The sequence below is a fragment of the Suncus etruscus genome, chromosome 2 (genome assembly GCF_024139225.1).
Source record: "Suncus etruscus isolate mSunEtr1 chromosome 2, mSunEtr1.pri.cur, whole genome shotgun sequence".
NCBI lineage: Eukaryota > Metazoa > Chordata > Mammalia > Eulipotyphla > Soricidae > Suncus > Suncus etruscus.
Genome location: NC_064849.1, coordinates 19227142 through 19241209, shown reverse-complemented (window position 1 = coordinate 19241209; position 14068 = coordinate 19227142). Strand labels below are relative to the sequence as shown.

Here is a 14068-nt window from a genome sequence, read left to right as displayed (position 1 = left end):
TTTCATATTTCACATTTTGCCGCCCTTGCAACCTACTCTCCCTGAAGTGGATTCATTGACATTCCACTGGTGCTGTAGGACAGAAGCTGCAGCATAATATCATTAAAATGTCAATGCACCCCAAAGCATTATTCAGATTTAATGCAATCTCTCTAAGGATACCCACAACATTCTTCAAAGAAGTGGATCAAGCACTCCTGAAATTTATTTGGAACAATAAACACCCACGAATAGCTAAAGTAACTCTTGGGAAAAGGAGTATGGGAGGCATCACTTTCCCAAACTTTAAATTATATTCCAAAGCAATGGTCATTAAAACAGCATGATATTGGAATAAAGACTGAACTTCAGATCAGTGGACTAGACTTGAGAATGTTCATGAGAATGTTCTCCAGACATACAACCAACAATTCTTTGATAAAGGGTCAAGAAATCAAAAATGGGGCCCGGAGAGATAGCACAGCGGTGTTTGCCTTGCAAGCAGCCGATCCAGGACCAAAGGTGGTTGGTTCGAATCCCGGTGTCCCATATGGTCCCATGAGCCTGCCAGGAGCTATTTCTGAGCAGACAGCCAGGAGTAACCCCTGAGCACCGCTGGGTGTGACCCAAAAAACCAAAAAAAAAAAAAAAAGAAAAAAAGAAATCCAAAATGGAGCAAGAAAAGACTCTTTAACAAGTGGTGTTGGGACAACTGGTCAGCCACTTACAAAAAATTGAACTCAGACCTCCAGCTAACATCATGCACAAAGGTCAAATCCAAATGGATTAAAGATCTTGATATCATACCTGAAACCATAAAGTATAAAGAATAATACGTAGGTAAAACACTCCATGACAGTGAGACTAAAGGTATCTTCAAGGAGGAAACAGCACTCTCCAAATAAGTGGAAACAGTGATAAACAGATGGGACTATATTAAGCTGAGAAGCTGCTGCACCTCAAAGGAAATAGTGCCAAGGATACAAAAGTTACCCACAGAATGGGAGAAACTATTCACTCAATACCCATCAGATATAAGGGGCTAATATCGAAGATATACTAGGTTTTGACAGAACTTAACAAGAAAAAGAACATCTAACCCTATCAAAAATGGGGAGAAGAAATGAACAATTTCTCAATGAAGAAATACAAATGGCCAAAAGGCATATGAAAAATGCTCCATATCATTAGTCATCAGAGAGATGCAAATCAAAACAACAATGAGGTACCATCTCACACTACAGAGATTGGCACACATTACAGAGAACAAGAACAATCAGTGCTGGTGGGGCTGTGGAGAGAAAGGAACTCTCACTGCTGTTGGGAATGCCATCTATCTCAGCCTTTATGGAAAACAATATGGAGATTCCTCAAAAAACTGGAAATTGAGCTCCCATATGATCCAGCTATACCACTAGTAGGGATATATCCTAGGAATAAAAAAAAATACAAAAATGCCTTCATTGCATCACTATTCACAATAGCCAGAATCTGAAAACAACAAGATACCTTTCAACAGATGAATGGCTAAAGAAACTGTGGTACATCTACACAATGGAATATTATGCAACCATCAGTTGAGATAAAGTCATGAAATTTTCCTATACATGGATGAACATGGAAACTGTTATAGCTGAGTGAAATGTCAGAAGGAGAGAGATAGATGCATAATAGTCTCACTCATCTATGAGTTTTAAGAAAAACAAAAGACATTGTTGGAATAATGCCCTGAGACAACAGAGATGAGGGCTGGAAGAACCAGCTCTCAATGTGAGGCTCACCACAAAGAATGGTGAGTGTAGTTAGAGAGATGACTGCACTAACTATCATGACAATGTTAATGAGTGAGAGTAGTAGAATGCCTGTCTCAAATACAGACAGAGGGTAGGAGAGGAGGGAGATCGGGGGCATTGGTAGTGGGAATGTTGCACTGGTGAAGGGGGGTGTTCTTTTTATGACTGAAACCAAACTACAATCATGTATGTAATCTTAAAGGAAAAATTTTAAAAATAAAATAAAACAAAAACAGCACATATCAGCAAAAAATTAATTTTTTAAAGAGACAAGCAATACATTCTGAGCTAAAATTTAATTTTTTTCTGATTAGAGCATTTTAATTGACTTTCATTCAGACTGATTTGTTGAATGTTTGCAAAATACTAGTTCTTTGGGCTTTGATATATGATAAACCAAACAGAAGTGGCTCATTCTTTTGTACTTATATTTTTCAGAGGAATAAAATGCCTCTGTCTAATTGTAAATAGCCAACATCTCAAGAGATAGATAAATAAGGCTTAATTACTATTTAAAAAGAATGAAAGTTACATGTTCTATACCATTGAGCTATGTAACTTGCCCCAGATTGGCTTGTTTTTAATGAATAAATTTTGTATTTTTGTGTGTGAAGTAAAGTAATTTTATTTAGAGAAATATGGAGAGAGGGAAAGAGAGAAGGCGGGGAGGGAAAGGCTTAATGAAAGGGATGAGAGGGAGATAAGGGTGAGGCAGTTTCTCCTGAGGGGAAAGAGCCTTTGAGTGCACATTTTAGGCGAATCTCCAAATTCTACCTGAATGTTGAATTTTCCAAGATGTTTTTACTGTAACCTATCAGATTGGAGTTTTTTATGTTAATATGAATTACATTGGTTACTTTTTTAGCATTGAGTAGATTTTGAATTACTGTTTTTTGTTATATTTGTATATTGCTACATTCTAGTTGTATTATTTGGGGAGGGGGACTCCTAGCACTTCTCAGAGATTATTCTTAGTTACATAAGGTTTTTGTTTTTTTTTTTTTTGGTTTTTGGGTCACACCTGGCGATGCTCAGGGGTTACTTCTGGCTGTCTGCTCAGAAATAGCTCCTGGCAGGCACGGGGGACCATATGGGACACCGGATTCGAACCAACCACCTTTGGTCCTGGATCGGCTGCTTGCAAGGCAAACGCCACTGTGCTATCTCTCCGGGCAGATTATTCTTAGTTTAGTCAGATCATTCCTGGCAGTGCTTGAAGGATCATATTGCAGTGCCAGAGATCAAAGCCTAGGTTGGCCATGTACAAGGCAAGTGCCTGACCCACTGTACTTGCTGGTCCCTTATTTTACTATAACTTACAGTCTATATCAGTGGTTCTCAAATAGCGGGGCATTCCCCCCCCCCCCCCGGAGGGGCGCGAGGCTCCATAAAGGGGAACGCGTTTGACCTCGGCAAACACTGTCATAACAAGCTAAGCCCTGTGTTTATATCTCTGGAGCTGAGAGTTGCTGTATCCTGCTTCAAACCCCGCTTCGAAAAGCTATGCATTGCAAAACATGCTCATTGTAGCCATTAATCCAGACACCACCTCTGATTAAAAAAATCTGTTCAAATTACTTTATATATTTTTGTTTTGCAGGTTAAAGTTTTTTTTTTTAATAAAGGTACTATTTACAGTCGCGTGGGGGATGTGAAAAATGTTTTCTTCTTCCTAGGGGGCCATGACAGAAAATAATTAAGTAGCACTGGTCTATATTCATGTGTGATATTTATCTCATGATTTCTTTGTTTTGTTTTGTTTTGTTTTTTTGTATAAAGGTAATTCTGGCTTCTGTGAAAATAGTTAGAAAGTAGTTAAATTCTCTGAAAGAGTTTATATAAAATTGTAATTGAATAAATCTGTTTGTTTGGATATTAATTCTTTATTTACCTAACTGTAAAGCCATCTGAACTTTGAGTTTTTACTGTGATAAATTTAAATGATGAATCAATGATATTCTCATTTCTTATATTTATACTTTGTCTTTTTTTCCTTTTCTTGTTTTATTTTTTGGGGGGTGGGTGTTAGGCCCCACCTGGGGGTGCTTGGGTGTAAATGACGCTGGTGAAGTTACACCCCAAGATGTAGAAGTCAGATGTAGTAAGGTCAGATCCCAGGTGAGTAGAGTATTCACAAAGAAGCATCCACCAGCCACTTTGGAAGAGTAACTCCTTTTATTGTAGGCTGGAAATGGATATTTAAATTAGGGGAGAGTAGGGTGTGGATTCTGTCAGCAAATCAGGCAGAATATGAGATGAAATTAAGTGTTTAGGGAAGATAGGGTGTGTTAGGGAAAGCAGACTGTGTGCTCTGGGTGTTAAAACAGGGTGTGTGTTTGGAGGATTAGCTACATTTGGACTGTTTTTGACACTGTATAGGGGATCATGCCAGTCTTATGCAGTCTGGCTCAATAACTTGCATTTTTTATTTTATTTTTAGAGTTGCCTTTGATTTTATTGATATTCTTTTTTTGTTTGTATGTTTTTGGTTTTTGGGTCTCACCTGGAGGCACTAAGGAGTTACTCATGGCTCTGCCCTCAGAAGTCACTCCTGGCAGGCAGGCTTGGGGGACCATATGCAAATCCGGGATTTGAACCAGCGTCCGTCCTGTGTTGGCCACTTGCAAGGCAAATACCTTACTACTGTGCTATCCCCTCCAGCCCCTGATTTTATTGATTTTCTTTAATTTTTTTCTTATATATCTTGATTGTTGTTATTTATTTTATTTTTCTGGTTACCTGGGATCAAAATGACTATTTGTGGGGGGGGGGGGCACAACCTGTACTGGAGGTCATACCACCAACACTCAGTTCAGTGCCAGGCTCAGAAATAATGTGCTGCTCAGGCTCTGTGGCATTAGGGTCTCTTGGCTGCACCCAATGTTAGGGGCACCGTGTGGTGCCAAGATGAATCACCTGACTTCTATTGGGATTTGGGGGACCATATGCAGTTCCTAGAGATCAAACCCGGACCAGCCACCTGCATAGCAAGCACCCTTCCTGCTGTACTTTCTTTCTGGCCCCAAGACCATTTAAGTTTTATTGTTCATGCATTGATATATTTTTTAAAGCTTGCATACCAGTAAACGTGTATCATTTTGTGTGCAGTTAAAATATTTCAAAATGGTGGGCTCGGAGAGATAGCACAGTGGCGTTTGCCTTGCAAGCAGCCGATCCAGGACCAAAGGTGTTGGTTCGAATCCCGGTGTCCCATATGATCCCCCGTGCCTGCCAGGAGCTATTTCTGAGCACATAGCCAGGAGTAACCCCTGAGCACCGCCGGGTGTGGCCCAAAAACCAAAAAAAAAAATTTTTTTTCAAAATGGTAAATTAAAAATTAGTAGAATTGGGGGGCCGGAGAGATAACATGGAGGTACAGTGTTTACCTTACATGCAGAAGGATGGTGGTTTGAATCCTGGCATCCCATCTGGTCTCCCAAGTCTGCCAGGAGCGATTTTTGAGTGTAGAGCCAGAAGTAACCCCTGAGCGCTGCCAGGTGTGACCCAAAATCAAAACAAACAAAAAAAAATTAGTAGAATTGTAGAATATGAACATAAGATCTAGGCACTCTGAAACTAATGATTGAACCTCAGACTGGTTAATCAAAATGGTCTCTACAGGTATTCACAGGAGAAATAGTTGATGAGAGCTTTAAATATAAAGAAGAACCTAAGGGGTCCTGAGAAGTTATTGAGTATCCTTTGTGACCTCTTGCTAGGCTAATCTAACATACCTCACTGTGCAGTCATGGCCTTTGCTGGCAAGTATAGCTGAATCTTCCACTTGCTGTTCTTGTTGCTGGTGGTCTTTCTCCCTTAGACTTTCCTACACACCCTCAACCCCCATTTGGAGAGGGAGATGGAGCTTGTGTTCTATTTATTCATTAATCCAGTAATTCTTCTCTGTGCATCCACAGGCAGCTGGCAAAGAGTCTTGGACAGGCAGGTGAGATCGAGCCAGAAACAGAGGGCATTCTAACAGAGTATGGAGTGGACTTCTCGGATTTTCCTTCCAAAGTTCTAGACTGTCTCCCACGCAACCTACCTTGGACAATTCCACCAGAAGAATTCAATAAACGAAGAGATTTAAGGTAAAGAACTGAAGCTCTTATATTTCTTTTCTTTATTTAAAGAAAGATGAATCACATAGTTGACCATAATACTTTTATTTCCAGATAAGTGAGAGTAAAGATATTTAAAAAAAGAATTGAAAGAAAAAAGAAAAAGAGAAGAAAATTTAAAACAATAAAGAAAAAAGTAAAAATACAGTAGCAAGCACATTTGTGAAAATTATTGTATTTCCAACGAAGTCGTTAATACAATGGCAGACGGTTTAGTAAACTCTTGTTGTTTGTTAACTGTACACTTTGTTAAATTGGTGTATTCTTATAGGGATGACAGCATCAAACAAATGAAGTTGTCCAGAAATTCAAAGCACTTGCCTTACCCTCTAGGCTGATCCAGGTTCCATCCCTGGTATTCCAGATGGTCTCCTGTGCCCTCCAGGAGTGATTTCTGAGTGCAGAGTCAGGAATAATTCCTGAGCATCACTAGGTCTTCCCCTGCGCCCCCCCCCCCCAATTCAAAGCATATTACTGTTATCACAGCTTTTAGGGGTATATTTTCTGCTGCCAGGCTTTCAGGAAGAAGGAAGATGGGGGAGGATGACTGTACTCACTCCAGAAAGCCCTGGTGACATCATGCAATACTGGTATACCAAAAGTTTGGTCAGATTGGTGTCCTCAAAGGGAATCATAGACGGTCAGTGATGAGGAAGGGCCATCAGCAAAATGGTGATTCTGGGTGATGAATGCAGCAAGTGCAGCTTCCACAGGATAGAGGCTTGCCATGCCCTCTTCTTCTGAGATAGCTAACTTTCTTCTGTGTGGCCAGTGTATCCATGATTTTTCACAACTCGGAAAGAGTGAGTCTATGGAGCTGGCCCTATTCAAACATGGCAACTATGTTTGTGGGCATGGTTCTGAAACTCCTTTTCTTTTAATTGCAAGATATTTCTGCTTTGGGTTTTCTAACTGAACTTTCCTAGAAGACAATGTTCAAGTTCAGTCATTAGGAATCAAGTGCTCTGTCCTAGAGCTGAGCATATTAGACAAGCAAGCATACCCAGCCCTCTGCCTGTTTATATAAAGCCTCTGAGCCTAGCATACTTCTGTGTTTTGAAATAATTGAAAAATACTGAAACAAGAATTTTTATATAATTATATAAAACTAAGGTTTCTGCATTTATAAAGCAGCATTGGCCCATTGCCATATGCATTTGGTGATGCCTTTGGCCTCTGACTGGGTTTCTTCACTGGGACAGTGCAGGTGAATAGCAGGGACAGAGACTTTATGGCCAACACACTCTCAGATACTTAGTTTAGCTTTTCATCAAAAAGTTTTCTGGCTCCTGTTCAAGATCAGAAAGTACCATTTTGCCTTCTTGTAGTTCTGTCCTTTGGATCAAGTATAGGCTGTGCCCTCTGCTTGGAAATGTCTTCCTCTAAATGGGCCTCTTCAGGCACAGAGCAAAAGATTCAAGACATCTCTGCTCGGAGCTTCATTTTAAAGCTTAGGTCTGGAATTTGTTGGAAAGTACTTTTGTGGTATTTTTATAACAGCATCTTCTTTGAAGATGTTTCTCCATTGTGGGATGTTAGTTTTTTTCTGATATTTCTCTTTAGAATTTGGTTTCAGTGCTGGCATTCATTTTGGATGCCACATGGAGATATTTAGAACCAAGAAACTTTTCATGCAACCCATGGAAGCTCTGAACAGTTTTTCGCTCGGGTCATCCCGTGTCAGAGTCTTTTCCAGCCTCCTTGCTCACTCCAGGCAGCTAATCTCATGACCCTGTCAACCCTTTTCCCTGCATGGCTTGAAGCTTCCTTCTTTGAACCCTCTGGCCCTCACATTTCTGAGGGGCTGACAGTCCTTCATTTCTTTCCTGGCTGAGGGAAGAAAGGCAGTGTCACCTGTTTCTTCTTGTCCAAGGCAATGTGGGGCACATTTTTTGATGGAAGTCAGTGGGCCTAAAGGCCAGCTTGCAACTGACCACTTTTGATGTCCCTCCTGTTGTGCTTTCTCTGTCAGAGACCTCATGCCCTGAGTCCATATCTCATTGCTGAGCTTTCATTTTCACACATAGAAATTCCAAGTGACTTGTCTGAAATTTTTTCTCCCTAAATCTAGGAATATCTAAAAGTTTAAAGAGCACAAAGATTCTATTGGCTGCTGAGCTTCTGTCAAAATGTGAATGAGGATAACCATGGTGCTGGAATAATCAACATTTTTGTTTCTGGGCCCAGCCGAATTCAGTTCGACCTTGTGAAAGGCAAATGACATACCTGCTGTGCTATCACTCCAACCTCCCAATCAACATTTGTTGTTGTTGTTGTTGTTGTTGTTTTTGTTTTTTAAAAAAAACATTCCCATCACCAATGTCCCAAGTGTCCCTGTCCCCACCCCACACCAGCCTGTACTCTAGATAGGCTTTCTACTTCCCTCATTCAGTCACATTTTGTTATGATGGTTCTCAGTGTAATTATTTCTGTGACTGCACCCATCACTCTCTGTGGTGAGCTTCATGTCATGAGCTGGACCTTCCAGTCCTTTATTTTGTCTCTGAGAATCACTACACAAATGTCTTTTTTTTTTCCCCCCAAAACCCTTAGATGAGTGAGACCATTTTGTGTTTATCTCTCTCCCTCTGTCTTATTTCTTTTTTTTTCTTTTTTTTTTTTCTTTTTTGGGTCACAACGGCAGTGCTCAGGGGTTACTCCTGGCTCCATGCTCAGAAATTGCTCCTGGTAGGCACGGGGGACCATATCGGATGCCGGGATTCGAACCAATGACCTTCTGCATGAAAGGCAAACACCTTACTTACCTCCATGCTATCTCTCCGGCCCCGCTCTGACTTACTTCACTCAGCATAATAGATTTCATATACATCCATTCCAATCAACATTTTTTTTTTTTTTTTGGTTTTTGGGCCACACCCGGCGGTGCTCAGGGATTACTCCTGGCTGTCTGCTCAGAAATAGCTCCTGGCAGGCACGGGGGACCATATGGGACACCGGGATTCGAACCAACCACCTTTGGTCCTGGATCGGCTGCTTGCAAGGCAAACACCGCTGTGCTATCTCTCCGGGCCCTCCAATCAACATTTTAACTATTTTTCTAACCCTTCTCCTGTGTGGAAATTGGATAGGGTATATGCACAAGAAAGATCTTTCCTCATTTATTATCAACATGGCAGTGCTAGCAGCCACCAAATGAAAGAAGGTTCAAGAACAAAGGTGGCCACACTTCCTTTAGATGCACAGAGGAGTAAGAACTCTGTGCCCTGCACTTAAAACATGACCTTTGCATTCCACAGAGACAGAACAAGTTGACAGAGTAAAACCAAGAATGTGAAACTTGTATGTGGGTACTTACACGCACATACTTACACATACTCAGTAGACTGTGCACTAAGAAGGGGTCTGGACTTGATGACAGTCCTCCCTGGATGGTGCCAGTGGGCTGCTTGGAGGTAGGTGACAATCTTCATTTGATCAACTGGTTTACTATTACCAAAAATGTTTAAAAATTAACACTGGGGGGCCAGGCGGTGGCGCTAAAAGGTAAGGTGCCTGCCTTGCCTGCGCTAGCCTTGGACGGACCGCGGTTCGATCCCCCAGTGTCCCATATGGTCCCCCAAGCCAGGAGCAACTTCTGAGCACATAGCCAGGAGTAACCCCTGAGCGTTACCGGGTGTGGCCCAAAAACCAAAACAAAAAAACAAAAAAAAAAACCACAAAATTAACACTGGGATCTAAGACTAGAGAGGTGGCCACCATCCTTTTCTAGCTAAGCCCCTCATCTATAGAGAGATCACTGAGCCCTTCTTATCCTCCTCTCCTTCTGCTGGCTCCACCTGCACCTTTTTTTCTGGGACAGATGAGGTCTCTCTGCATGTAAGACTTCTCCTACTGACCTTCTGTCCTGGTGGGAGCCATGGCAGGGGCTATAGAGGGGCCATGCTTGGTCCTCAGTGGAAGAACGGGCTTTGAAAATCTAATCTCGAAACATTTGGGGGAGGGCTACACCTGGTGCACTCAGGGTTACTCCTGACTCTGTGCTCAAAAACCATTCCTGGCAAGCTCAGGGGACCATATGGGATGCCAGGGATCAAACCCAGATTGGTGCCAGATTGGCCATGTGCAAGGCTCTATCCACTGTGCTATCCTCTCGCCTCAGATCTCCAAACATTTTTATCCCTGCCTCACTGTCCTAGAATTTTGATTTTAGAATTGAAGTCTTTTTTTGTTTTGTTTTGTTTTGTTTTGGTTTGGTTTTTGGGTCACACCCAGCGGTGCTCAGGGGTTACTTCTGGCTGTCTGCTCAGAAATAGCTCCTGGCAGGCACGGGGGACCATGTGGGACACTGGGATTCGAACCAACCACCTTTGGTCCTGGATGGGCTGCTTGCAAGGCAAACGCCGCTGTGCTATCTCTCTGGGCCCAGAATTGAAGTCTTACCTTAACTATTTTCTTGGCTTGAAATCTTTCCAGTGGCATCTTGATTCTAAAGTGGTCATCTCTAACCTTTGTTAACCAAGCAGTTCTAATAATATGTCTTAATTTTTAAGTTATATGTGAGCTTCACTGATTTATTAAGTGTGTTATAGACGGGCATTAAAAATAGAAAATTTAGGAATAAACTTTAAAATACTTAAATAATTGAATATTTTTTATTGTTTAATTTTTGGGGGGGTTTTGGGCCACACCCATTTGACACTCAGGGGCCATTCCTGGCTATGCACTCAGAAATCGCTCCTGGCTTGGGGGGGACCACATGGGACGCCGGGGCATCGAACCACGGTCCGTCCTACGCTAGCGCTTGCAAGGCAGACACCTTACCTCCAGAGCCACTTTCCTGGCCCCTGTTTAATGTTTTTTAAGTTTTACTTTAACCTCTTGTGAAATGGTAACTCAAAAGTTGTAAATTGTGTAAATTTTGATATTGGATTTGGGGTTTATTGGTAACTATAACTGATAAAGATACTTCAAGTCTTGGGGAGAAGCAAGCTGAGGTGATTAAATCCTGAGTCATTTTTCAGTTCTGATTGCTGATTATATGCTGATTCATTTTAGAAATTAGCTAATTTTTATATTTCAAGATGTGAGCCTGTTCTCCTGGACTAATTTAAAGGTACTACATTTTTAGCTCCTTGTAGACTGGGCTAATGAGCATGGTTATTTTTCAGCTGATGTTTTTAAAAAGTAGTTGGAAAATTTGTTAGAAAACTTTGTAAGTGTATAGCTGTTAGTGGTTTAGAAGATTATACACTTTCTAGTTCTAGGCATCCAAATTGCTTAACAATGGAAGCATTTGTAGAATGCCCAGGCTTAAAACATTATCTTTAAGAGTTGAGTTTATCATTAATTTTGGTTTCAAAAAGCAATAACTTTCCCCCTCATTGTTAAAATGTCACCCTGGGTGAGAGATATGTCTCAAGAAAGCAGAGTTGTCACCTTGTACGTATGAGGTCCTGGGTTTGCTCCCTGCACCCGTATGACCCCTGAGAAAAAACTGCAGGAGGCCCTGATTGTCACTACGTACTGCAGGGTGTGGCCCCCACAATCACTGAAAAATAATTTACATGTCTCTTTACATCAAAAGGCTGATCTTACGTGTGTTTAGTTTTTCAAGTGTCTGTTATGTAGCAAATGATTGGCAGCCATTGTTTTGAACTCATGGTAGCAGACAATTATTTCAGATATAGCAGAAAAAAATACAACTTTGCCATTTTGTTTTGTGGTTATTAGAATCTGTACTATTAGGAGCATCTTTAGTCCATTGATCTTTACATTCATATTTTTAGCTATTTATCTGTTTTATAAGTATTAGTTTACCTAAAACTAGATAAATTCTCTACACTGAAGCTTGCTGAGGCCTTGGGTAAATACCCATAAATTGCAATTGGCTGATAAGTACCAACAAGAGTGTTGGTAGCATCACCTTTGTGTTCTAGAAAATCACCATCGTCTTCTGTGTCGTTTACTTGTCAACTACCCATGATCTCACATACCTGTAAGGACACCAGGGTTAATAAAGTATTTGTGTAGTCTTGGTCCATTATCTATTTTTTACATAAATAATAAGCATGAAGAGGAGCTGGAGATATAGTATAGGAGGTAAGGCACTTTCCTTGCACAAAATCCAACCCCAGTTTTATCCCCAGTATCATATATGGTCTCCTAAGCACTACCATGAGTGTTCCCTGAGCACAGAGCCAGGAGTAACTCTGAGCACTGTGTTTTCCAAACCAAAGTAAATAAACATAAAAAAATCTTTCATGATTACCTTTTTCTACTTTTTGGCCTTATTCAGTTTCTTAGCCAATGAATCAAGTTGCTAAACAATTTCCAAGGACAGGACACTTGGAATTCACTCATGAACCAAAATAGTTGTGCACTCTCTTATAAGACTCTCAATCCTTGGGGCTGAAGGGGACAAATCGAAAATGTTAGTTAATAGTTACACAGGCAATCATATTGGCGAAGAGATATCTGGTGCAAGACTTCGTAGTACTGGGCTTCTTCTCAGAGGATCTGCACCATCAAAGAGGCTTTAGTAATATTAATTTTCCTAGGAAGGAGTCCTGGTGTATGCTTAGAAACACTGTTAGTGTCAAGGAAGTAACAATGAGCCAAAGGCAACATAATAGGGAACTTATACAGTTGAATTGGGGGGCAAGTGAAAGAGAGGTGATGGAGGTAAGTATATGGGTGATGGATGTGGTATCAGAATTATATCCATGCAAAACTATTATTTATTTATTTATTTATTTATTTATTTATTTATTTATTTATTTATTTATTTGGTTTTTGGGTCACACCCGGCAGTGCTCAGGGGTTATTCCTGGCTCCAGGCTCAGAAATTGCTCCTGGCAGGCACGGGGGACCATATGGGACACCGGGATTCGAACCGATGACCTCCTGCATGAAAGGCAAACGCCTTACCTCCATGCTATCTCTCCGGCCCCACAAAACTATTATTTATAGTACAGCAAGCCAAAAATAAACTAAAAAAACCCAAATTGTTATTACTGAATAAATCAATATATATATTTCTCAAGAAAACAATGTCTTTTTCTTTTTATTCTCTTCTCTCCTATATACATTTATTTACCTTTTTATTTACCTTTTATTTACCCAGGAAGCCGATCAGCCCTTGCTTGAGCTGATATCTATAACATCGATGGGCCCTGAGCCACTCTGATGACCAGGGTCATTTTCTTCTTGATACTGAGATACTGTGTGCAGAAAAACTAGCAGGAATCCTCAAGCCCTGCCTACCAGCTCCCCAGCACTTCCTGCTCAGCTTCCCTGCCACAGACCCCACTGGCCTCCCTCTGGCAGGAGTTCTGTGAGGGCTTCTGCGCAGACCCGTTTAGGTTTGGTATTTGAACAATTATATTTGGAACAGAAAAGTTCCATCAATCTTTAAACCTCATAATCCAATTATGTCAGTAAAATTCCAGTTTTGTAGTCCAGTGGAATTGGGGTAATATTTTGCAAACTGAAGTTGAGAGAAATAGTGTTTATTTTGAAAAGAAAAATGGTTGGTTAGCAATTTTTGAGAAGCAAAGCTGGTGTGAACTCCTAGGGGCGATCTGGCCTTTCTGATGGGAGCGCCCCTCTTCTGAACTTTCTCCCTGGCCCAGAGAGACCCCTGCTACACAGCCCACACCCACAGCTCACTTTTGGTTCACAAAAACCCTGGCCCAATCCTGCAGCAAAGCAGGCAGATTCAAGGAAACTGATTTGAGGGGGTTGTACTAGAGACCTAAGAAACCCTAAGGTTATTTCTGAATCTGGCTCCAATTTTTTTCTAATTTCATTCATATTGTCAGGTTTTCTTTGTTGCTAAACTGGAATAGGAAACCAAAGCTTAGGAGCTCGATTAAAGTGCAAAGTGAAGACCTAAAGGTTGGAGGGGGAAACCCGTGGAACCAATCTTTCACGTTTTCCTAGAGTTAGGGATGCTGTGGTGGTGGCAGAGCTCCGGGTGCTTTTTAGTAGGGTTCAAAGCCTCCTGCAAGGCAGGTGTCCTCTCTCCGTCCCTGCAGGAGAGCCTGTGCATCTCTGTTTCTTCATTCCCTCAATTAGAAGGAAGCCCGCTGACCTCCACTGGACCATTACAAATGTGAAACTTGGCACTCAAAATTGCTTGCTCTAAATTTTCCAATTGCTGTCTCTCTCTCTTCTTTTCCACTGAATGTCACCCTGCCAACTAGTGATTTTATT

General features: G+C 41.2%; 1 protein-coding gene across 1 annotated transcript in view; it reads left to right on the top strand.

Annotated features, from left to right (window-relative positions):
• The window catches only part of DIS3L2 (DIS3 like 3'-5' exoribonuclease 2), a 306442-nt gene that overhangs the window by 158109 nt on the left and 134265 nt on the right, over window positions 1-14068 (top strand). The window contains exon 9 of the mRNA XM_049769303.1: window positions 5690-5863. Coding sequence (XP_049625260.1) covers window positions 5690-5863 — 174 coding nt within the window. The remainder of the gene's footprint in view (window positions 1-5689; window positions 5864-14068) is intronic.